General features: G+C 36.8%; 1 protein-coding gene across 1 annotated transcript in view; it reads left to right on the plus strand.

Annotated features, from left to right (window-relative positions):
* Gc (GC vitamin D binding protein) overlaps positions 1-17160 on the plus strand; it is a 31057-nt gene extending 13897 nt beyond the window's left edge. Inside the window, exons 5-13 of the mRNA XM_070013028.1 lie at positions 266-398; positions 817-911; positions 4087-4216; positions 6412-6614; positions 9388-9517; positions 9996-10093; positions 11577-11709; positions 14997-15049; positions 16981-17160. Of these exons, the coding sequence (XP_069869129.1) occupies positions 266-398; positions 817-911; positions 4087-4216; positions 6412-6614; positions 9388-9517; positions 9996-10093; positions 11577-11709; positions 14997-15032 (958 nt within the window). The 3' untranslated portion in view covers positions 15033-15049; positions 16981-17160. The remainder of the gene's footprint in view (positions 1-265; positions 399-816; positions 912-4086; positions 4217-6411; positions 6615-9387; positions 9518-9995; positions 10094-11576; positions 11710-14996; positions 15050-16980) is intronic.
* Positions 17161-26995: the final 9835 nt, after the last annotated feature.

Raw genomic sequence — 26995 nt, forward strand, 5'->3', positions numbered from 1 at the left:
GATACACTTGGCTAGACACTGAGTGAATAAAAGGGCAAATAGTCTTTCTCTTCAAGAAGATCCCATAGGATTAAAGAATCTATATTTAATATGGACATATTTCTTTAAAGTTTTAGTATTATTCTTCTCTAAATCCTTAGTAATTCTTAGACATTAAAACTATAAATTAATATAACACGTATCCTTCAAAATCCATCAAAATACTTACAAAAATTGGCTTTGCTTTCCTATAATGTTTTGACCAATTCCGTTTTTCCCCCCACAGATTTTTGTATGAATATTCCAGTAGTTATGGACAGGCTCCTCTGCCACTTTTAGTCAGTTATACCAAGAGTTATCTCTCTATGGTAGGATCCTGCTGTACCTCTGCAAACCCAACTGTATGCTTTCTGAGAGAGGTAGGTTCTATTGTGCTTGTTACACAGTTACATGCTACTTTTCTCTTCTTGTAATGACATTCCTTTTTAAATGATGGTAGTAGTTGAGGTTTTGCAAAAGTTTCTAAAATGCCTCCTTGCATTTTATTCTGTAAGCTTGTGCACTGTGTATGTGTGTGTGTGTGTATGTGTGTGTGTGTGCGTGCACCAGTCTAGGCACTGTCCCTTAACTGATTTTTTGCTTATGTGCTACTAAGAAATCAAACCTAGGGCCTTATGCATGCTAGGCAAGCCCTCTACTACTAAGCCATATTCCCAGCCCTTCCTTAGTTTCCTTTGCTCAAGGTGGGCTTTCTATTGCTTGAGCCACAGTTCAAGCGTGCTTTTTCCAGTGGCTCTTGATCATCTATCCAATGACATTCTATTACTTATTTTCTAGAGACTCCAGATTAAACAATTATCACTTCTTACCAGTATGTCAAATCGAGTCTGTTCACAATATGCTGTTTATGGAAAGGAGAAATCGAGGCTCAGGTAAATATTAAGTGTTATGATCACGTTTAGAAGTTTGTTCTATACTATCTATTCCTCACATTAGAGTTCCTTAAAGTATAGTCTACTGAAACACTCTATTGACATTTCCTTTAGTCCTTCTTTTAGTTTTTCCTTTTCATTGAGATAATGTGTTTGCCAAGTTAAACATGGGATTTTATATTAAACTGTATCTAGGGCTTAAGTGTAGAGTGCTTGCCTAGCATGCATGAAGCCCTGCATTTGATTCCTCAGTACCACATAAACAAAAAGCTGGAAGTGGCGCTGTGGCTCAGGGACAGTGCCAGGATCAGAGTTCAAAACAAAAACAAACAAACAAAAAACTGGCAAAAACAAACAAACAAAAAACGAATTGTATCTATAAATTAATTGTTATCGGTACTTGCATTAGGGCTGCTCCAAAGAAGTAGTGTTTGATGTGAACAAAGATTAAGGCACAAAATATTTCTGCTATATTCTAACAAGAAAAAAAATAGAAATTTCCTCAATGTCTCCCAAATAGAAAATATTCAAATTATAATATGCACATACAAAAGAACATCAGTCTGTCAGAATTACGAGCATTTAACCAAAAGCACAAAAACTGCTAACAGGAATCAAATAATATCGGATAAGCAGAAAGCCATTCTGTGTGGCTTAGAAGATTTAATACTATTACAAAGTCCATACTACTCAAAGAAATCCACAGAATCACAGTATTTCTCTCAAAACCCAAATAGGGTGTTAGACATGTCCGCAACTATCACAAACACCTGAGATAATCAGCTTATAAAGAGAAAAGGATTATTTGAGACCACAGCTTTAGTCTTCAGTCCACAATTAGTTAGTCCCTTGCTCTGGGCCTGTGGTATTACATCATGGTAAGAACATAACAAACTGTTCATCTTATTAAGCAGGGGCAAAAGAAAAAAAGAGGGAGGTACCAGGGCTCCACTACCCTCTTCAAAGCATCCCCCAGAATACAAAGACACCCCCTGATATGTGAGCCCCATCTGTTAAAGGTTGCACCACCTTCCAATACTACCATCCAACATCAAGCATTTAACACATGAGCCTTTGGAGGCAGTCCTGATCCAAACTACAGTGCCATCCTGAAACAACGAGGGAATTTCAAGGGACTCCAAATAGCCAACACAATCTACAAAAGAACAAGTTGGAGCTTTAAAACTTCCTGATTACAGAAGATACTGCAAAACAACAATCATTAGTATGATGTGACACTGGCATGAAGGCAGAAATATAAACCATAGGGAATAAGTAGGAAGTGCAGAAGGAAACTCTTGTATGTATGGCCAAGTGATTTTCAACAAGATTACAAAGACCACACAACAGAGAACAGACAGTTACTGCAACAAATAGTGTGAAGAAAATGGAATTTCATTTGTGAAAGAATTAAGTTAGACCCTTGTATCATATACAAACGTTCATTCAAAATGGGAGAAAGGACTAAATAAAAAAATCTAAAACTATAAAATGACCTAGAAGAAACCACAGAGTAGAAGCTTCAGGTTGCTGGGATTTGTCAAGAATCCTTAGATTTGACACCAACAAGGAAGACAAGCAAAAATAAACAAATAGAACTACATCAAAATATTAAATTTCTGGTTAAAAGACAGAATCTATCAACAGTAAAAGTCAATCTATAGAATGGGAGAAAGATTTGCAAATCATCATGTCTGATAATTTTCAGAATGCATAAAGATCTATAACTCAACCACAAAAACAGAGCTAAAATGAACAAAGGACTTGAATAAACAGTTCTTCAGAGAAAATATCCAACAACATATGAAAGATGTTCAATGCCACTAATCATAAGAGACATGCAAAGCAAAACAACAATGAGCTATCACCCACACCCATTAAGATAGACACTGTAAAAAACAGGAAATAGCAAATATTGACAAGAATACAAGGAAAAAATTAGAATATTTGTGTACTATTAGTAGGAATGGAAAATATCTCAATCATTAAAAAATTTATGGATTCCTTCTAAAATTTAAAAATAGAATTACAATAATGACCCAGGAATTTTTCTTCAAGTCCTATAGGCAAAAACTGGAAAGCAACTCTCCAAAAGGTATTTCCAATACTGTATTCATCACTGCATTATTCCCAATAGCTAACAAGTGGAATCTGTTGTGCATTGGGAGATGAATGGATAAACAAAACATTGTATACTTATATAATGGAATATAGCATAGTCTTTCAAAAGACAACCCTGGCTAGCTTTGAAAGAGCACCTTGTAATCCCAGCAATCAGGAGGATCATAAATTTTGTCCCTTAGTACAACATAAATCTGTTAGATTAATAATACTGAGAAAGTATATTTAATAGCATTTCTGTTATAGTCAGCGAAAGAACAAACGAGAATCAAAGGACAAATCCTAGTCATGTGTGTAAGTCTTATAAATACTTAAAAAGTTTTCTACACAGGAAGCATCTGCATTTACTAGCATTGGTGTATAGAACTATAGGTGTTTCATTACTTTTTAAAAGAGCTCTTTAGTTCTTTATTCAACTCAATACTTTTTCTTTCTTTCTCTCTTTTGTGGTAGTGGAGTTTGAACCCAAGGCTTCTTGTACTCACTAAACAAGCATTCAATCATTAGAACCACACCCCCTGCATTATCAACTCTTATTTTGCAATTTAAGAACCAAATACCAAAGGAAAAATGTACTGCCACAGCCAGGAAAACATAGAAGAACCTTGTTTAAAACATTATCCCAAGTTAAAGCTAGAGAAAATACAGAGTGAAGAAGAAACTTGGCCCCAATGTACAGAAACTCTTTTCACCTCTAGTTTTTAACTTCATCTTTTTAAAAAGACTTTTGAGAGGCCACAAAAACAACTTGATCTCATGAATACAAAGATGAAAGTGCTTTCTTCCTCATTGTATTAGACCCAACATTTTAAAGGCATGCTTTAACTACATAGACCTGGTCAGAAGAGAAACTTCATTTACATACTGAAATGTAGAAATGATTCATTGAGGATGTTGAATTTGGGGTATGTGGGTTTGGCTTACAAGGTCAGATATATTTCATGCATCTTTTGTGTCAAGAGTTAAAACTACAGAATTCCTTTAGGCAGTGTGTTTACGATGAAATCAAGAAAACTAAGAATGCAAGCTAACAAATTCATCTCAAACTATTTAGTCACCTCATAAAACTAGCTCAAAAAGCACCTGCTGCTGAACTAGAGCATGTTTTGCCACTAGCTGAAGATGCTACTAACATCCTTGCAAGATGCTGTGAATCTACATCTGAAGACTGCATGGCTAAAGAGGTAAGGCCATTACCATGTGGTCAGACTTGCTGAATGTTGAGGAATGTGGACTGATTGGCAGGCATTTTGCATATGTGTTATTGTAATGATTCTTACATGCATCTTTAAAATTCATAAATAGTAATATATATATATAGAGAGAGAGACTGTGTGTGTGTGTGTGTGTGTGTGTGTGTGTGTGTGTGTATGTGTGTGTGTGTGTGTGTGCTTATACTATGGCTTGAACCCAGGGCCTCACACTCTTACTTGGCTTTTTCACTATTTCAGCCATACCTCCACTTCTGGCTATTTGCTAGTTATTTGAGATAAATCTCAGACTTTTCTGCCTGGGCTGGCTTAAGTAAGTGATCCTGAGATCTCCACCTCCCTAGTACCTAGGATTATAGCCATCAGTCACCAATACCCAGCCATAAATAAATAAATACTTATATTTTATGCCAGCCTTAGGGCTTGAACCCAGGGCCTGGTACTGTCCCTGAGCTTTTTTGCATTTTTGCATTTTCCTGCATTTTTGGTGGGTAAATTGGAGGTAAGAGTTTCAAGGACTTTCCTGCCCAGGTTGGCTTCAAATCCTGATCTTCAGATCTCAGATTCCCAAATAGCTAGGATTACAGGCATGTGCAACAGCACCTGGCCATAAGTGTATTTTTTAAATCCAATTTACAGAAGAGGAAATAGATGAACAATGGTGAATAATTTGAGTCCAAAAGAGTGACAATCAATATGCCATAATTAGATTACTTGATTCCCAGACTTTGCACTACCAGTGCTGTAGAGTATCTGTTAACAAACAGTATAGTTAATTTAATTATAATTATAATTAAGCATATTTTTAATTTGGATGCAATTTAAACCTCAGTTCTTCAGTCGCATTCTAATGCACAATACTATTAGGAGTGCAGATAAATGTCATTATTGCCTGAAGTCTTATTAATGCTGCAACCTTTATACGATTGATGCTTTTATTATACATTTTGTCATTTGATAGGCACCTTGAATTTTTCCTTCATCTCCAATTTGTGTGATTCTCTCACATAGAAATAAATTTGAAGAACTACTAAGCTGAGGATCAGCTTCCAAGATCCCATTGCCCATTTTATTAAGAGATACATTGAGTTTCTTGCTCTTTCTCCATCAAAACTACATGACTATATTCATATGTTTTATCTATAATCATACATAATGCCTAAACAGGACTCTGTTGTATATAACTGTTGCTTACATTAAAAACCTATCCCCCTTATATATCAGATTTTTATTTAATTAATCTTCTTATTATAGTATTAGGTTGCTTTTTTTTGAAGGGGGGAGGGAGTCTGGTCGTGGGGCCTGAACTCTGGGCCTGGGCGCTGTCCCTGAGCTCTTCAGCTCAAGGCTAGCGCTCTACCACTTGAGCCACAGCGCCACTTCTGGCTTTTTTCTTTTTGCTTATGTGGTGCTGAGGAATTAAACCCAGGGCCTCATTTATGCAAGGCAAGCGCTCTACCACTGAGCCACCTTCCCAGCCCTAGGTTGCATTTTGAAAAGTTTAAGTAATACTGTGCTTTATCACCTTCTGGTAAGGTCTTCTCTTAATCCTGTATTTTCTAAGTATAAATTCTTATAAATGAAATCATACTTCAGATACAAAAAACATAGTGTGCATTGACAAATTATCTTCCCAAATATTAAATCAATTTACTTTTTCTCCCAGTGCTGGGAGGGTGGGGATTGAACCCAGAGCGTCATGAGTATTGGACAACCACTCTCAAGGCACTAGAGTTTGAACTCAGAAACTTGCACTTGGCAGGTAGGCCCTCTACCACCTGGGCTGTGTGAAGGTCCTTTTTTGCTTTGGTTCCTTTTCAAATAAGGTCTCATGCTTATCCTTAGGCCAGAATGTACCATGATCCTCCCTTAGAATGGCAGGTGAATGCTACAGCACCCAGAATTTCATGGTTGAGATGGAGAACCATGAAATTTAGCATGGGCTGGCTTTAAACTAGTCTCCCAATCTTTCCCTTCCAAATAGCTAGACTTAGGGCATCAGCCACCATACCTATCCCCAATTTTCTAATAGCATTCATGTTGACTTTTATAAACATGATGCCAGAGTTTGTATGCCTTAGAATGCCTTATTGTTTTTTTTTTAAACTCCAATAAGGAAACTAACCACACACAAATACACCAATAAATTGCACTATTCTTTTTTATAGCTGCCTGAATACACAGTAAAAATCTGTGACAACTTATCCTCAGTGAGCACTAAGATTAAAGACTGTTGTCAAGAAAAGACACCCATGGACATTTTTGTGTGCACTTACTTCATGCCAGCTCTCCAACCAGCCCAACTGCTACCTGTTAAGTTGCCTGTAACTCAAGACCTGTGTAATCAACAAAACACCAAAGCTGTGGCTCGGTAAGTAGAGGTGCTGTGAAATATATTTCTGTTTTATTTTCACCTTGACCAAAGGAATCTCACTACCAGCCAGATTGTGAGAAGGTATATAAGTTAGGAGAAAAGTATACATACATTGCTTGTAGCTAGAAAAGTAGATTGATAGCAAAACCTGCCAGACAACAATGTGGAGAAAGCAGGGCTACAAAGAATGAGGAAATAAGGATGAGATGTGACATCACATGCTTTCAGGAAACAGAAAAGGAGACCCACTAAGCAGAAAACCTTCCAATTTTCACTATTTAACCCTAGGCCAAGCTCTGTAATGAGGAAGATGGCTCAAGCAGCCCAGACGGCAGACATAAGCTAAAAATACTGCCTTCCACATGACATGTCTATGCCACAGTCTCTCCTTCTCTACCATATGTCTTTTCTAATGAACTTTTCCATCATCTTTACTTATGTTTGCATCTTTCCTGAATTCTCTCGCCAGATGCAAGCACCAAGGTTGTTTAGCTACTCTAAACTTTCTACTAACAGACTTGGTGCATTGGCCAGGAACTTAAACACTATGTTTGCTTCTGATTTGGACTTAATCATATGGTTACATGTTTTGGTATTGTGACTTTCAAATGGCTACATTAACATCCACCTTAAACTCAAGCAAAGTTTTCTTTACAATTTTGTTTTTGTGGACTTTCAGTATCATATCATATAGCATGGTGACAGAAATGTTATTATTAACTAGTTTCATTTTATTAGTTGTAATAATACTATGTCACAAATCAATAGCCTAAACTTATCAAACTTGCAGAAAGTAAATACTTGGTACAAATGAAGCACAACCAAGATAGAATCATTTTCTTGAAAGTAGCAATATTCATGCCATTGAAAGATAAAAAGAGATTAGCTAGACTTTAGCAGCACACGCCTGTAAATCCTAACTACTTAGAGGTGGCGATCAGGAGGACCAGAGTTTGAGGCTGCCTATAAAAAAAGATTACAAGACCTCATCTTAACCAATAGCTAGTGTTACTGGCAAACACCTGACATCCCAGATATGAGAAAAAGCATAAATAGGTAGATGTTAGTCCAGTCCAGCTTGAGTATACAAGCAAGATACTATCCGAAAATTTACCATAGCAAACAGAGCTGGGAGCTAGCTGTCGGCGCCTCACACCTATAATACTACCTACTTAGAAGGCTGGGATCCGAAGATCATGGTTCAATGCCATCCCTAACAAAAAGGTACCCATGAGACTCTCATCTTCAATTAACCACTCAAAAAATGAAGTGGAGCTGTGGCTAAAAGTTGTAGAGTGCTAGCCTTGAGCAAAAGTGCTCAGGTACAGTGCCCAGGCCCCGAGTTCAAGTCCACAACTGACAAAAAAAGTTGAGGGTGTGGCTCAACTGATAACATGCCTTTGAGTCCAAAGGCCTTTGAGTACAATCCCTAGTAACACAAAAGAGACACACACATAAAGAGAGAGAAAAAAAGGAGAGCAACAGTGAATTTTTATTTTGTTTTCTGTTTTCTTCTAAATATTTTAACAAGGGTTTGTTCTTAGTGTAATAGGCTACTTACTTAGGGAGAAATGAAGGAAGAGAGAGAGAGAGAGAGAGAGAGAGAGAGAGAGAGAGAGAGAGAGAGAGAGAGAGAGAGAGAGAGAGAGAGAGAGAGAGAGACAGAGAGAAACATTTCTGTTTCCCTTGCAGAAAATGTAAGTTAAATGCTCCAATGGCAGCTGTTATCTGCTGCCTTTATTCTTTTGGAGCTGGGAGAATGTATGTAGTCATGTGATCCAGCAACCTCCAATCAGTAGACAGTGGCTTTGGGTGGCCAAGATGGGTGCTGCATATAATAATAAAATATGGAGATGTTTCTGGGCCCACCCAAACCATAAGACAATAGAGAGTTTGAGGACTTCTTTTCCCCAGGTTTGCTTCCCACCTTTCTGTCTCTATCCCTTTACAGAGAGTTAGTAGACTTTTACCATTTCAAAGGAGTGGACAGATCAAAATAGCCTCCCTTAGATCTCACAGTCCTTGTAACTTAGCACCTGAAAGTATGGTGAGAGGGCACATGAATTGCTCTTTCCATTTGCTTCCTGATTGTAACTTCTAGGTTGTCCCTTCTTATATCTGTTAAAAAAATAACATAATTTTCCCATCTTTTAATCCATCTTCAGCTATCTATCCTGACTCATTTTCCTATTAAACACTTTGGTTCTTTGCATCTTAAAAGGGAGGAAGAGAACAGATGGTCCATCTCAGTAACTGCTCCATTCTGGTAGGGGACTATTATTGGCTCTGCAGAATGGACTGTTGGCCTGCATCCCATTTCATATAACTGAAAAAAGAATTGAATACAACATGAGGGAAAAAAAAGATTAGTCAAACTGTTTGTTGTTGTTTTTGTGTTTTACAAAAAGCTGCCTAAAATATTTAATAGATGTTATGCATAGGGTCAATTGTTTTACACATCAAGGGTAAGTCCCATATGAACTTGAATTCACAGGTTTTTATATAATTTATAAATATTCATTACACTCTTTCAAACAAGCAACTTGTGCTTTAATGAAAAGATTATTCCTTTTGAAAGCAAGGTTTTGCAGCATTGTACTTTGACAAAATATTGTCTCATCCAAATCCCATTGAAATGGAGGTAATTTGGGCTCTCTTTTTAAATGAAGATCCACAAACCAGGTACTCTGCCATTGTACTAGGTATGTCCTGCTTGGAAACATGAACATACAGCTTAAAGGATATGGTCTCCTTTTCTCTCTGATTCTAGGTACACATTTGAGCTAAATAAAAGGACGAATATTCCAGAAGTGTTCCTCAGCAAAATACTTGAGCCAACCCTGAAAAGCCTCAGTGAGTGCTGTGACTTACAAGACCCCAGCACGTGTTTTAATGATAAGGTACCTGGTCCATGTCAACCACGTAGGTCAGGAGTGAAACCTCTTGTATTACTGATGCATTCCAATTCCCAAGAGAATTGGAAGTACAGTTCATGGGCAAACCCTGTCCCACTGCCTGCTTTTCTGTGACCTATAAGTACAAAATGGAAATACACTTTCTATGGCTGGGGGGGGAGGGTGGGCAAAGAACATCAAAAGGAGTTTAAATTTCATGATATATGAAAATTAAGTGAAATTCAAATTCAGCCTTCATATTTAATTTGAACACAGTCATCCTCCTTGTTTATACACTATTTATGATTGCTTTTGTATACAGTTAAGAGGTTCTAAACAAGAGCATATAATGACCTTCAGAGTCTACAATATTTACTATTTGGACTTATACAGAAAAATGCCTAGAGTAACTAGGACTCAGAATTCTTGTTTAACAATCTCTTACAACAATGTTTCCAAGCAAAATATGTAATTTCTTTTACAGAACCCTAAGCTGACAATGGTACTAAATTCTTTCCTTGGAAAGGTACATGAACTATGTGCCGATTATTCAGAAAACACATTTACGGAGTACAAGAAAAAGTAAGATACTTGTTTTGGTTGTAGTCTCCAAATGTATTAATACCATGTATCTAGTATTATGATTTAAAGGTATAATTGGAAACTTAGACTGTGCTAAGCAAAGAACAATAAAAGGAGGTTAGATTAGAAGAGTTTAAAAAGTAGTCAGAATTAAATATCCATATCAAAACCCACTGAGGTCTATTCTGGGGGTGGAGGGGGAATCTATCTGGTGTACAATTAGAACCTAGACAAAAAATAGCAATTACAGAAATTTGTCAGCAGGGACTTGATTCAAAATGGCAACAAACACATAATTTATAAACAATTTTGATCAAAGTATTCTGTGACTATTACTATAAATATTGAGAAACTATGAAACGACTGAAAAATATTATCTACGTTCACTACATATTGCCTGACAAAAAGACCTAAACTTTTTTCTTTTTTTGTCGGTCATGGGGTTAAACTCTGGACCTGGGTGCTGTCCCTCAGCTCTTCAGCTCAAGGCTAGTACTCTACCACCTGAGCCACAGTGCCACTTTTGGTTTCCTGGTGGTTAATTGGAGATAAGAGTCTTCTGGCTGGCTTTGAACCTCGATCCTCAGATCTCAGCCTCCCAAGTAGCTGGGATTACAGGAGTGAGCCACCAGTGCCTGGCAAGACCTAAACCTTTTATCTGATATAGTGTTAGTCATTCCCTTTAAGTTGAAAGTTTTATCAGTTAAGAGGAGAAAGCATTTCTTTATAAATAGGCATTAATACTACATAATAACAAAAGACACAGTATTTGGGAGGGGGAGGGATACCTTCATTGAGAAGTTGTATAATTTCCATTTAAATTTATTTAGTCAATGTCTCAGATCCATTCCAAATCATCTTGGGCAAGCGAGGCCTCAAGTAAGCACAAATAGTAATCCACAATAAGATTTTCTGAAGAAACTTCCCCAAAGTAAGACATGTCTTCCAGTGACCTCCATGAAGTACCTTAGAACATTCTATAAGAACATGAACATTTATGAAACTTCAGTTTGAAATAGTTCTTTCTCAGGTATCAGAAATCTGACCAACAGTGTGATCTAGAAGAATATCACAGAGACAGGCTTAACAACCAGTTTTGAGTTGTAGAATTTCATGGAAGAACAATTGAGACATGCCACCAACCCTTACAGGAAATGTTTTTAAGTTGCTTTTACTCTAAAACTGAAGAGAAGGGGAAAGGAAGTCATTCATGTTGAAATAATAAGCAAATTAGAGGGAAACTTTCAGTTCAGCTGTGATTTCTATGTTTACTTTCAGGATGCCGAATGAGGCATCGATCTCGCTTCGCAATTTCAGATTGACTCTCCAAAAATCATCCGCAGAGTTAGACTTTTCTTTAGAATAGCAAGTATTTCTGGTTTTATTTTATTTACTCTGTTAGTTATGAAGGGGCCTGTCACTTTGTTTTAGCTATGTTTCTAAAATACACCTGTAACACCTTACATATGAAATGATCTTTCAGACTCACAGAGAGACTAAGAGCAAAATATCCTGATGCAATGCCTGATGATTTGGAAGCGCTAGTTCACAGAAACTCAGACTTCGCCTCCAAGTGCTGCTCCATGAACTCACCTCCACTCTACTGCGACTCTCTGGTAGGTAACCTTTTCATCACTGCAGAATATTGGAAGAGCTAATGCATTCCGTTCTTTCTTTCTGTTGAAACCTGTTATGTGATAAGCATCTCGTGTTGCTCTTGTAGCTTTCTTACCTTAGAAATGACATGGTCACTTAAGAACTAACAGAAATGGAATGAGCAAAAGTGATGGAGAAATGAGTCCAATCAAGGCACATTGTATGCACATATGAACATGTCAACTAATATGTGCAACTAGTTGATGCTGTTGGAAAAATAAGAAACCGAGGCATTACCAAATCTGTAAAATGTTGTAAGAAACAAAAGTGTGAATACAGATAGCTATGTACAGTATTTTTTTAGACTGTAGATGGTAACCTATTCACAGCTTTTAATAAACAGAAGAATATAGTAGAGAGTCCATCTAACATAAATACTGCTTCAGGAAAATTCTATCTTGAACATAGGTATGTGTGTTTATGTAGATATATTCATATCTATGCAAATAGGCAGATGAATTGATAAACAGAATGCTTTTAGAAAAATGAGATCATGCCATAACTTTCATTTTAACTATAAAAATATTTTGGTTTTGTATGATGCAAGAAAAAAAACTGAAGGTCACACCAATATTCTTTACCATAGCAGTTTATTTTAGAGTAAAAAATATTTTAATATTAAAGTTGTGAGTTTAATATTAAATGTGAGACATTCATAATTGTGATTTTTTTCTTTTAAAAATGTTTTGGCTCCCAATTCAGAAATATTATAAAATTTGAACTCTGATACATCTTTCAATTTCCCTCTATACCTCATACTTCAGGAAAAAAAAGCAACCACATTCATGCTAGCTGATTAAGTCTTTCAGTACATAGAGACTTTGTGATATAGGAAGCAGAATATTACTAGTTTTGGATGCTTATGTTTATAGAATAACCTAAAACAACTCTATATGTTAAATGCCATTTAATTTCCCTCTGTAACTGTTGAACAAGAGATTTTATGTAATATTGGGAAATCGTAAGCTTATTCTAAGTTGGTCTGTTCCCCTCTGGATCATGGTCTTCAGACTTAATTTGGCTAATAATGAAAAGGGCTAAGTTTTGATAGCAAGACTACTACTATTGACTGAAAATTGAAGTTACGTTTGTTCAAACAGCAGAAGTTCACCAGATTGGAAGTCTGTCACTCTGAACTCCATCTAGCTCTCTTCCTTGGAATCTTTCTCCATCTATTATACTTTCTTTTTTAATTTCATTGCTTTTTTTGTGCTCACAAAATCTCCCTCTCTTCCTTCAATTCCTTTCTCTTCTTTCATGTGCAGAACTGGTTAAGGTAGAGTCTGGCAAACTTTTGCCTTGAATGGCCTGGAACCAAATTCCTTCAGATCTCTGTCCCTCAAATAGCTAAGTTTACAGGTTTGTGCCACCCAGCCCAGCACAGTGGCATTTTTGAGAGAATAGAGTATCTTCTGATTTCTCATTCTTCTTTGTAATTTCTCAATCTTTTGCAGTCTAGCTTCTGATAGTACCATGATACCATCAACAAGTTTATACCGCTAGTTTCCTTCTTGCTAAACCTAACAATGTTAATTAGTCCATAGTAGAATTATGTGCAAAACATTTAATACTCAAAACTATCCTTGAAACAGTTTCTATAGCATCTATGTTAGCATTTACTACTCTTTTGGGCCTATAACGTGTTCTTATTTATTCTATCTTTTCCTCCTCCTTTACCCTTTCATTAAACTTCTCTTTCCAGTATTTTGTCCTTGCTCTTCAACTCCATGATACTACATTTTCCTGAGGGTTCTTGCACCCATGCTTTTAATGTGCAAGTGTCTACCTCTCCTTTTATCACCAGACTTATCAGCCAGTTCTCCATGCAGACTTTTATATGATTTCTTGTCCTATTAGAAGTATGACCAAAGTCTTTCTCCTAAAACTTCCTCTTATGTTTCCCAAATGTCTCAACAACACCTCATTCCACCCATTGTCTCCAAATAAAAATTCAATGATATTTAACTTTTCCTTTTTACATACACTCACACACATACATGTGCATACACACATATCCTATCAATTCTAATGCCTCAATAATACATCTCAGTACTCTACCTATCATCTACATGTACATTTCCTAATTTTGGATTGCAATTTCCCAACTGGGACATACTCTGGCCTATCCACTGTCCATCTTAATACTGAGATTAAAAAATAAAATCTCTGTGAAAATAGGCAAAGGTAGATATAGTATCTTTATATCCAACTTTATATAACATGCCTTTATATTAAATAAATATATGTATCTATAAATAAATATGTGCTTATATTAAATAAATATATTTATATAATATTTATTAATAATTGTGTGATAAATATTTATTTAAATACCCTTATTAAATAAATTCATTTATGCAATACTTAATCATTATTATTTAAGGAAAATGTGTTTTGTGGCTGTCCTTTTGTTTATTTGATTCTAAGTTAAAGTTCAATTTTCAATTGGATTTTTTTTAATGACACAAGATTTTGGATACTTGAGTTCCTTTCCTGTCTGACCTCTAGCACTATTTCTTGTGCATTCTTCCAAGGTTCTCCTGAACCACTTGTGCTCTTTCAGTCCCATTCCTTAAACTTGGTCTGACCTCAGAGCCTCTGCTGATGCTCACTGAGCCTGCTCTCCTCACCCATAGTTTTTGGGGAGCCATTCAGATATCACCACCTCCAGGAACCCTTCAGCACTCAAGCTTTTCTGTTATGCCATAACATTTTCTATCTACTCCATAATTAGCTCTTATTAAATTCTATTGTCCTGCCGGGCGCTGGTGGCTCACGCCTGTAATCCTAGCTACTCAGGAGGCTGAGATCTGAGGATCGCGGTTCAAAGCCAGCCCGGGCAGGAGAGACCGTGAGACTCCTATCTCCAATAAACCACCAGAAAACCGGAAGTGGCGCTGTAGCTCAAGTGGTAGAGCGCTCGCCTTGAGCTGAAGAGCTGAGGGACAGCGCCCAGGCCCAGAGTTCAAGCCCCATGACCGACAAAAAAAAAAAAAAAAAATTCTATTGTCCTTTCTCTCATTTATTTTGTCCCCACAGACTAGAAACTCTTTAAGAGAGGGGACAATGTAGAGCTAAATAACTGTGGTGTGTAGCCAATAAAATGGCAATGTAAAACACATTTTGGCAATACTCTCATCATAAGACTCGTTCTAAGCAAGGTTTCAGATGCATATCTTCTGGATGATCTCATAGTCTTCGAATAAAATGCTTCATAAATCACAGAGAGTGCCACTTTTGCTTTCAGATTGATAATGAAATGAAAGATGTCCTGCAGTTCTGATGTGTATAGTAGCTTTGGTAAGTACGTTTTTAAACATGTAGCACCAAAGACTCCAGCATTATATACTGCATTTAAAAAAATCACAGCCAACAGAGGAGATTGTACTCAAGTTATTTATCCTACTTATTATCAATTCAAATGCATTCACAATTGAGAATATAAAGCATCTAGACAACTTGGCTGTTTGTACACAGTCAACATCTGACATGTTTAGGACTAAGTCCACATTTACTGGTCACATAATAACTTCACATCTAGGCTAATAATACCATAAAGATCATTTAAGGAATAATAAGATTGAGGCCAGACTGGGTAAAACTAGCAAGATCATAGGCAAAAAAGGGATGTTGAGAGCTGGGAGCATAATCAAATGGTAGTTCGCTTGCCTAGAAGCATGCATGAGGCCCTAGGCTTAGTCACCTTACTATTAAACAATAGGGAGGGTACTCTCCCTTATTTCTGGATAATGACACTAGAGCCCCAGTTCTAAAACACAAACCAGTGCATTGTAGTTTCTGGGTTCTAAGGAGAATTGTGGAATTCTGTTGAACCCAGATTCATCCATTATCTGTAGCATTGCCCCCAAACAACCTAAGTGCATGTCGTAAGCGGCTTTGAACCTAGGTCTTCATTTATGATTCCAGACTAACTGCTGAGTACTTTTCCCTCACATAGACTAGCATTTCTACCACATTCTAAGACATTTCTTCTATGATTTTTCCCTCCCTACAATAATCAAATAAGCATAATGCCATTCCTAAAACTGCTAATCCAACTTTGGTTGGCCATATTTTTTTTTTTTCAATCAAAGCCTGTCTTGCTTAGAAATTTGAACTTGTAGACACTGAAGCCTTTTGCTGTTTGGTGATCTGATTCTTAGGAACATGGCCAGTTTGTGCCTTGTATAATCAACAGTTTCGTGTGCTTTACTTTTAACTAAAGTGTTATTATAAGCTTTAGTTGTTACCTTGACAAGATCCAACTTTATGCCCATTAGAGAAGGAATTACTCAGGTTCACAAAGCCAGTCATTTTTACTTTTTCTTTTCAGGTTTGTATTGTAGCATTGCCTGAATTACCATGAGACAGAATTTTCCACACCATGTAGGACCAAGCTGGGTGAAAAATGTTTTAGAGACCAGATTCACATCAGGCACAGGCAACTCACAGTGTGAGAGAAACATGAAACCAAGAGAAACAGTAAGGAAGAGAACAACATATTCAAATCTTTCATCTCATCCTCACTCGAAGGCATAAACTTATGAACACAGTAAAATAGATGTTTTTGCACCAGGCTAGCAGAATTCAATTTTTAAAATAAGTAGAAATGCATTTGCTATAAGTATGATGATATTTTGTTTATTTTTATTTTTCAGCTTTAACTGGAGTTTGAACTCAGGGCCTTGTACTTGCTAATCAGGTGCTTTGCCACTGAGCCATCCCGTCAGCCCTGTTTGGCCCAATTATTTTGCAATAGAGTTTTACTTTTTGTCCAGCCTGCACCAAGACCTCAATTCTCCTATTTTGCATCCCACCATAGATGGCATAACAGTTATGAACCAACACATCTAGCTTCTCCTCTTGAGCTTGAGTTTTATAGGTTCGCTTTGTTTGTTTTTGCCCAGGTTGACCTGAAACTGAAATCCTTTAGATTCCAGCCTCCAAAGTAGGTGGGATGAAAGGCATTTTATCACTAAGGAGTGTCTACAAACTTGTTGCCTGGGCTAACTTTGAACTGTGATCCTCTTGATTTCAGTTCTCCAAAGAGGTAGAACTAGAGGCATAAACTATGTCCAGCAATAATTTGATTTTTTTAAAAAAGGGGGACAAGTTTATCTGTGGCATAACCATAAAGTCGCATGATTTTACTTGCATCTAGTAAGAAGCATTATCATTGATGTCCATTAGCTGCTTTTCCAACATGTCACTAATTGCCTTTTCTCTAACAGACCTAGAGCTGAAACTATCCCAGGGAACGACATCTGATGGCCCAAGCTAAGCAAAACCACTGAAGCTTATCGTGAGATTACTTAGATACTCCCTACCTCTTCCACCTATAACATGTTCATCCAGCGGTCAGCATGATGATCTGCTCTAAAAATAAATCGAAATATAATGCAAACTCTAAACTCAATTGAGAATGGTGTTGATCTTGAGGACTGCACAAAGATGTGATGGTAGGCAGCCTCAACTGTGCAAGCTATCCTCTTTTCTAGCTCCCTCCTGATTCCGAAAGACTCAGAGCACTAGGCATGCACTTTATGATCCTAATGAGTGTCCACATCCATTCTATGATTGCTACTCAGGATTAATAGACATCATTAAGGGAAAGCTAGTCTGCCTTGTATTGCGAACAGCCGGGATATCTCATGTCTCAAAAAACCAAGCAAAACAAAAACACCCTCTTGCTTTCAGCTGAGAGTGCTAGCACTAATTAAGTACTATCTATTTTGCAAAAAGGAAAGTCTTTGTGGCTTTCATGTTTGCTAAAAACTCTTAAGAGCAACTTACTGACATAAATTTTTCAACTAAGCTCAATCTACCATATATAAAAAATAGATGATATTCAAAAAAGTGAAGATTCCCTAACTTATTTTTAGAAAGTTTTCTGAAACAAATAATACAAGCCAAGAAATCTCTTGCATATGTAGAGCTAATCGAATCAAAGAATATAAATTCACCTCATGAGAACTATCAATAGAGATCAAACATTTTGTGGCCAATATGATGAGAACCAACTTAACCAAAACCAGCCCTGTAACTTCTCAAAATTCTAAGTCTCAACAAGGAACAAATGTTTACCATGGAAATAAAATGCTTGCTCCCTTGCAGTATATGTGGTATAAGCTGCAGCCCTACCATCCACAAAATTTCCAAAATAGAAAATTAACCTGGAATAACAAGTTCTTCAGATGTCACAATGTCAAAAAGCAACAAACTATCCACTGTGTGATAAAATAGCATCATAGGTAACATTTTAAATTGCTGTATTGAAAATAGCTTTGCTGACACTTCAAGCAAATACTTCTGATAAAATACGAGAAGGTAAACCACTGAACAAAGAGACCTGCCTTTCCATCCATGCATTCCATGGAAGATAAATGGGCATGGCTAAAAAACCATGTTTTTTGGCATATCTCATTTGAAGAGTCACAATTTTCTGTTTCTAATTCAACATTTTTCCAAAGATATTTAATCATAAGCCTCCTTCTGTTTGTAATGTTCAGAATCGTTGCAGTGTGAAAGTTTGAGAAATTCTGCTGTACTATTTTATGAGAAATGACATTTACAAATCATTCCTGAACTACTGAGAATTGGTTCATTTGAGCAAGTACTTTTATGCTTGATTAGGTAGAACTGGATATTGGATTGACTGAACTTTGAACATCTTTCACTATTTTTTCTTATGCGCTCTTCAGCTCAAGGCTAGCGCTCTACTGCTGGAGCCACAGTGCCACTTCCGGTTTTCTAGTGGTTTATTGGAAATAAGAGTCTCAAGGACTTTCCTGCCCGGGCTGGCTTTGAACCATGATCCTCAGATCTCAGCCTCCTGAGTAGCTAGGATTACAGGTGTGAGCCACCAGCTCCCGGCTACACTTTGAGTATTTGTCCTTAACTAGAGAATGCATGAAACTTCTTTATCTTCCCCTAAGGAAATCATAGTCATAAGTAATCAAATGACAAGCTTTTCTTATCCAGCTCTCCCTGGATGTGATATGAATTCTTTTTTCCCCAATCAGGCTAAGAGAACACCTAAATGTCCCTTCCACCACATCTACTACCTCAAGGTTCCTATTTCATAACATATGCCGCTTACCAGGTTGTAGCCTGCAGTGAACAATATAGGGCCTACTCCATCATTCATAGATCAGGGGCAGGGGATTCCTATATGGTGAATTCTTTCTTAGTGTCTGTGTCCGGTCTTCAATGTGTAAAGATAAGATCTTTCATATGCTGTGCCCTGAAGTCTCAGAACACACAAAATAAAATAAAATAAAAACCTTTGCCTCCACCTTGTGGGTAAACGTCTTAATGCAGATTGTTGCACAGAAATAGATTCTAAAATCAGATCTTAATGAAATTCCTACTAGATTGCCTGAATATGCCTGGTACAACTGCTCTATGCAGAACAACATGGAAAGTGGATTAAGAAACAGAAGTTCCAACTTTTATTGAAAGACTCTGATTCATTTTAACAACTCTGTCAGTCTAACAGGTTTGTACACAACAGACCAAATGTTTGTGCAAATTTTTCATTTTATTCCTGAAAAATGTTCATATAGATATTATATATAATCAGATTTATATCTTAAGAGACAGTGTTGGCAATAGAGTATGGATATATTCTCTCTATAAAAGTCTTGCTAAGAATAAAACAGTATTTTAAATATATTAATCAAGCATATAAAATATTAATAAAAAGCAGTAATAGTGTACTTTTAGCCACTTTCTAGGTTCTTTCCACTTTGTTATATTTACCAAATAAGTGTAAAAGCTCAACAGGAAGGGACACAGACTGTAACCTTTTTTTTTGTTTTGTGCTTTGTGCTGGTACTGAGGCTGGAACTCAGGGCTTAGGCACTGTCCATCAGTTTTTGTTCAGACTAGGACTCAACCACTTGAGCCACATCGCCATTTCTGGCTTTTTGATGGTTAATTGCAGGTAAAAGTCTTAACGGTTTTCCTGCCTGGAACAGTTTCAAACCATAATCCTCAGATCTCAGCTTCCTGAGTAGCTAGGATTATAGGCATCAATCACTGGCACCTGGACACAGGTTATTTCTTAAGATGCAATTTTGTTGGGAAAGGGATGGGATCAAAGGCTCTTTACAGATGGAGATTCAAAATATTTGGCAATTGATATGTCATATTCCCTCACCATATAAGGAAAATAGGACACTAGTTAATAAGGATGTAAGGACCATGAAGGGCTAGCATTTGGTTCAGCTTGAGGTGGAAGAGCCCATCAGAATACTTTCTGGCTAATAGAGAATAGAATAACTGAGCTAGTGAGGAAGGGCTTTGGAGAAAAATGAAGGAGTTGCAAAAAAAAACAAAGCAAGAAAGTCAGAGGTAATTTTTTTTACTTGGAAGGCCCTCAGATCAAGATTTCTGTCATGCAGAAGATGACAAAGCATTCCAGGGCAGATATATGAAATGTCCTATACATATACAAAGACATCAATGGTAAAAAACAGCAATTCAAGAGGTAGTTTAGTTTATAACAATAAGTTGAGATATTATCAAATAAAATAAAAATGAAATAATAAACTCAAAATAAAGGGGAAGAGCACAGGAGGAAATAACTCATTTTAATCTGCAGAATGTTTTTCTCATCTAGACTATCAAATATATAATTTGTTGTCATTCATAAGATCTCAATTATGGTATCCAAAAGTGAAATCAACAATTACCCTCAACCATTACTCCAATTGTTTCTGTGAGAAAAGCAGAGAATTACATTGTGAAGAATCATCAGCTATTGACTTGAATGCTAATGAAACCAGTGATTTTGATTCAAATAAAATCAATACTTTCATCAACTGAAAATTACAAAAGTCAATTTGTAACAAATGGCACATGTTCTCTCTGATATATGGAAATTAGGTCTAAAATACACTGGGATATAATAAATTCTACAGGATTCTAGACACCCATACATAGTAAGACCAAAAGAGGATACTCTTAAGGGAGAAAAACAAAGGTACAAGCCTATATGCCTCCTTATATTTATATAAAAGTATACATATACATATATAAATATATATATGAACTCCCAGATAGGAAAACAAGAGATCTCTCTTTTTTATTCATGATTCCTTTTATATGGTTCTCTTCTTTTCTTTTTATATGTTTCATTTGCATGTGTAGCTTTGGAAGGGTCAGGGTGAGGGTATAGAACTCAAGGGATAAAGGGTGAAAAAGTACAGCAGTGGAGCTCACTGGACATTGATGAAAGTGAACTAAACAACTCCTGAGCAGAGACAGGAGGGAGGGACTGCGAGAGAATGAGGGAACAGAAGACACTATATGAGAGAAAATTACCTGAGTCGTGTAATTGCAATCCCTCTGTACATCATTTCTATAACAATAAAGTATATAATAAATATGAATGAATAAATGATTTATCTCCTAGACATTCTTGACTTCAAACATTCCATTCTTTTCTCTTTGAAACCTGACCAATCAGCAAAATCATTTGCCACTATCCATGAAACATATACATTTATCTTTCTACACACATAAATAAATGTATGATTGGGCTACTGGTGTGGCTGAAGTGGCAGAACTCCTGCTCATCAAGTAGAAGGCCAAGAGTTCAAATCTAGTACCATCTGCCTCCAAAGGAAGTGGCTATCCATGGGCACTCTATCCATTGTGAGGATCCTTCTTCACCTGCTATGTTTTAATGTTACCATTGAGCCAAGATATGGCATGTCCCTCCATCACCTCTATAAAAACCACAAGTTGTTTTCTTTTTAATTTAGAACAACTATACTTTAAAATACTATTCCTCTAAGTATTTCTAGGACTCTCTACCATAAATATTGAGGGCAAATTTCTGACAGGTCAAAACAAACTTTCCAGCAGTATTAATTTCATCATTTTTAAGGTACAACACTATTCATAAAAAAGTAGATCCAGCCTTCCTCTATTTCTTAGCTATTTCTGAAATACAACAATGATACCAGAGCTTGCTGCCGTTAAAATACATGAATAAAAAGAAGTAACAGCTCTCTCAGGAGGAGCTATCTGTGAGGTTGGCCACTCTACCCTCTGATGGAATCCATGAGCAGAATAGGGAATGACAAATGACAGGACTTCTCCTCAGAAAGGCACTCTGTCACAAGTATGTCAGCCACCTGCAATCTCCTTTTGTGCTCCAAGTGACATGAGTCCATTGCTATCAATCATTCAAATACCTTGAAAGAATTAGGCACTGGAAAGCTAATAAATGGCCCTCTATCAGACATACTGATGCATGCCTGTAATCCTAGCACTTGGAAGGCTAAGGCTGGAGGATTATAAATTCAGGGGCGAACAGGGGTACATTGTAAGATCTTGTTTCAAATAAACACACCTATTAGCTTCACTGTCTCTCCAGCTTGCAAGTCTATAAAATACAGTTCTGTTGACTCAATAATGTTGGTTTTGTCTTTGTAGTAGTAGAATTTGAAATCAGAGCCTCATACTTGATCTCTGAGCTATGCCTCTGGTGTAGGGTACAATCTAGCAATACAGATGTAGGATACAAATTAGGTTCAGAATGTGCCCTGCATCCTCACTGTTCAATTTAACAAAAGACTCATTGCACCCCTTGAATAAAATTAAACCAGTGTATCATCTCATTTCCAATCAACTACACTTCCCATATTAAGAGAACTTGGTTAGAAGGTGGTCTCTCCTCACTTGCCCTTCACATTTCCCAGCCTCTATTTTAAGCTGTTCCATCCTCATCAAATAGGATGGACTGAGAAAGAAGGAGCTTATGATTCCAATCTGTATTATATAGGATAGAACAGAATGAAAGGGGACTTCAAGGAGCTGTCTCTTGTTATAATACATGGCTCATTTTACTCCCCAAATAGAAAACTCACCTCTGTACAATCTTAGTCAGCAACTGTGCCTCTTGGAAATGAAAGGAAAGCAATTGTATGTCTTCCTTTAGGAGACATCTAAAGGAAACATTAGTACTTGACCAGTTTCTTTTCTCTTACACATTGCAGCTCTGGGCACCACACTTTAGGTAGTCCTATCTAGTCTTCTAGCCAGGGTCCCTCCTCTTGATCCAAGCAGCCATAGGACCAAAGTTTTCTTCCAGAGTCCACTCTCCCTCCTTTTGTGATACTATCCAGAATTCCAAACAAACTTTAAACAGACCCCACTGCTTCTGAGCCATGGTGCAGATACCAAGGAGAGCCAAAAGGCCGCTGTTTGTGAAGTACATAGCTAGTGTGTGGGTCAAAGTCTACTCGTGCATTACATTTGAGATCTCCCAATTGGAGCTGGAGAGGAAGGACAGGCTGGGAGTTGAGAGTTGATCATACACTTTCTGTTAAGAGCTTGGAGTCTAGAATTTTAAACATGAACCTGGATTTCCAAATTGTTGTGAAAGTATATTTAGCAACTTGTAAGAATAGAACATATTTAAGACTTTGCCAGCTTGATCTGAAAGATTTAAGTATTTAGACATGTGTCATGTGGGCCTTTATTTGTGTTCTTATGCTGCAACTGCAGAATCAGGGTAAGGTCTGTAGTTTAGAGATACTGAAATAAGCCAAATAAGTCACTTATGCATTTTATTCACATCCCTGGACTAAAGCAATATAAAACCCTACCAAAGCCTGATGATATAACTCAGTGACAAATGCTCACCTAGCACATATAAGACAGAGACAGACAGATAGAGAGACAGAGACAGACGAGAGAGAGACACACACGCACAGAGAGAGACAGAGAGAGACAGAGAGACAGAGAGAGAGAGAAAGAAATTTAACAAATTTCACACTGGCCTTTTAGGATGCTTGCTAATTTGAAATAGGCTACTGGTTCTCTTACCCAAATATAAAGTCTGAAAAACCTGAACTTGTGATATAAATGATATACATATTATTTAATTGTTCAGTTTTGGACAATTAAATGAATGAATGAAGAGGAGTGAGTTGTTTCTTAGGGCTGTGTACAGGGGAGTATACTGTATAAATTACAGCTAGAATGTGGTCAATACATACCATGGAATATCATGAAGTTAATAGACTCAGAAGTTATCTATGTTAGCAAAATGGATAGATCTTAAGATCACAGTGTTGATAAAAATAAGAAACAACATTTTTTGTTTTGTTTTGTTTAAATGAGTTTTTTATTGTGAAAATACTGTACAGCGGAGTTACAATTACATGAGCAAGGTAATGAGTACATTTCTTATCAAGCATTGTTGCCTCCTCCTTTGTTTTCCCCTACCATCCCTTCCCTCCCATCTCCACAACTACACTCCTCCCCCACCTCACACCTAAATGTTCGTTTTTCAACATAGCGTCTTGTACATCTCATTGTTGTAGTGGGTCAACCTGTATCCCTATTTTAACAATTTGTTTTTTTCCTTCCATCCCCAAATTATACCAACATCAAATACAGTGAAAACAGGAGTTATACAAAACAAAAGAAAATCACATGGTACCTTATAAATACATTAGAAACAATAGCAAGAAAGAACAAAAACCACTTGTGTCCTTATCTTGGGGTTCATTTCACTTAGAAACAACATTTTTATACCAATTAAAAATATGTATTAATGGCTGGGAATGTTTCTTAGTAGTAGAGTGCTTGCCTAGTATGCATGAAGCCCTGGGTTTGATTCTTCTACATAAACAGGAAAAAATTAAAAGCCAGAAGTGGGTCTGTGGCTCAAATGGTAGAGTACTAACCTTGCCCAAAAAGAAGCTCAGCGACAGTACCCAGACCCTGAGTTCAAGGCTCAGGACTGGCAAAAATATGTATTAAATAAGACTAGATTTAACAAGAACATATACAATGAAAGTAGATATAGAGAGCATGCAAAATAGTTACTTTTGGACAGAGGTAAATGACATTTGAAAAATGGAGAAAATTTAAATACAAAAAAGATATGATATTGTACCTAACTAAAGAGAATCAATAAACCAGCCAGCTATATCTCATCCAGCCACTAAGAAAGGCAGTCTACAGAATACCAATAGCTACAGAAAACGAAGTCTGAGACAATGCTATGCTACCATGAGAGTGTACATTTCCCAAAACTAGAATTATTAAAAATTACACCTTTAAGAAATAAGTGATTGAAGAGTTGTATTTTTCTTGATGTAAACATTATGCAGTGTATTCATATACTATAACATAACATCACAAACCATCAATAGGTGCATTTTTTTCTGGTTTATGTATCAGCTTAAAAATAAGTTTTAAGATAGAAATTAGAGAGACAACAAAATTTTTCTGTGCTAGAATTCTGTCATTCTGTCATACATGCAGCATAATTCAGGTACAAACTTTCCATAGCTTCCCCCCCCAAAAATCTCCCTTAGTTTAAGACACTAACTGAGAGAAAGGAAGAGAATATGATTTCCTGAGGAATCCTCCCATGTAACTCCCACCCCACAGCGGCAATGCCCATGACTTTTTGGCCCAAGTCCTTCCAGTCACAAAGGCAGGACTCCTGAGAGACCAGTTTTGTTTATAGTCATCTGCCCAGCAACCTGCAAGCCAAGGATAAGGCCAGAAATTAGTGTTGCCCTTTTACATTTAAAGACTAGTTTATTTCATCTTTTCCTCTTAGAATGCCAAAACAACTCCGATGTTTTCTGAGAAGCTGTCAGGATAATGGCTCCCCCTAGGTTAGTCCAATTTTGGTCTCACTATGATAGGATAGCCCTACACAGAACAGAACAGAGGCAGATCTGACATATTCAGAGTAACTCTGCCTTGTCCAAGACATTGAGAAACCAATCCTCCAGGGACAATATTACTAGCAAATGAAAGATTGGGAGATATTATCTGACTCATGATCCACTGAGCTAAGCCTACACTTAGTTTCAGAATCTCTAACAGAGACAATTAATAATAATCATTTTAATAGCTGCATAGGCAACACACAAAGAACACACACAATGAGATAGCCACAATAATTATGCCAATTTTATAAATCAGAAAAGTGACAGAAGAAATTAAATGGCTGGCTACAGTTTGGTCAATGTCAGAAGTGCTGGAACTTCAATTGGGCAATCTGATTTAGAGCCTTTGAACTTACACAGAACCAATCTATCGTTGTCCCAACAGACATGGTAGTTACTGAAAGCAATTTTACTCAAGTTGGGCTGTGGTTGTAATGGAAGGAATTTTGCTTGGTTTGGTCAGAAAGGTAATTTTCTATTGTCACAACCTAACAGCCAGGCTCCTTTCATATATTTTTGTTTAGATGGAATTAATGATTTTTTAATTAATGATTTTTTCCCTCTTTTCCCATTGGTCAAAAGTGGTTCAAATTTGTGGAGGGGAAAGGGAAAAATCATTTAAATAGGGATACAGGTGGACCCATTGCAACAATGGGTCATTATGTCAAAAAAAGAACTTTACAACTTTGGTGGTGGGGGGGAAGGATTGGGGGAGCAGAATGGGAAGAGATGGGAAGGGGAAACAAAGGAGGAGGCTACAATGCTTGATAAGAAATGTACTCATTATCTTGCCAATGTAATTGTAACCCCTCTGTACAGTATTTTCACAATAAAAAAGTAGTTACAAAAAGTGGTTCAACATATGGTAAATGTTTAAAATGTGTTCAGAATTTTGTAGAATTAAAGATGATTATGAGTTAGCACTGTGATAATGGTTCTGATTGATGACTAGAATTCCATTGTGTGTGTGTGTATGTGTATATATATATATATATATATATATATATATATATATATATATATATATATATAATGTTTTCTTGATCCATTCATCCACCAAGGGGCATCTGGGTTGATTCTATAGCTTGGTAATGCTGCAATGAGCATGGTTGTGCTGGTAGCTTTAGTGTGGTGGTGTTTGTGTTCTATTGGATAAATACTCAATAAGCCAAACCCAAAGAGACATAGATTACATGGTTTCCCTCATTTGTGGTAACTAGAATGTGCCTATAAATCTAAATAAATACACTGGATGATAAAAGAAAAATACACTGTGACATGATAAAGTATACAGGTCTCTAAACATTCACATAGTGAGGCCAAAAGAGGCTATCCTGAGGAGAGGATCACAAAGGCTCAATATCTATGTGCGTATAATCATATAGAATGATGTTTATCAAAATGAACACCAAGAAATGGAAACAGAGTTTTTTTGTTACTTTGTTTTTTGATTTTTCTCCTTTGTCTCTGTTTTTGTTTTCTGTAGCTTTTGTCTTGTATGTAAGTTTATCTGTTTGGGGGAGGGTAAGGGAAAGCA

The sequence above is a fragment of the Dipodomys merriami genome, unplaced genomic scaffold (genome assembly GCF_024711535.1).
Source record: "Dipodomys merriami isolate MVZ:Mamm:240054 unplaced genomic scaffold, mDipMer1.0.p SCAF_9, whole genome shotgun sequence".
NCBI lineage: Eukaryota > Metazoa > Chordata > Mammalia > Rodentia > Heteromyidae > Dipodomys > Dipodomys merriami.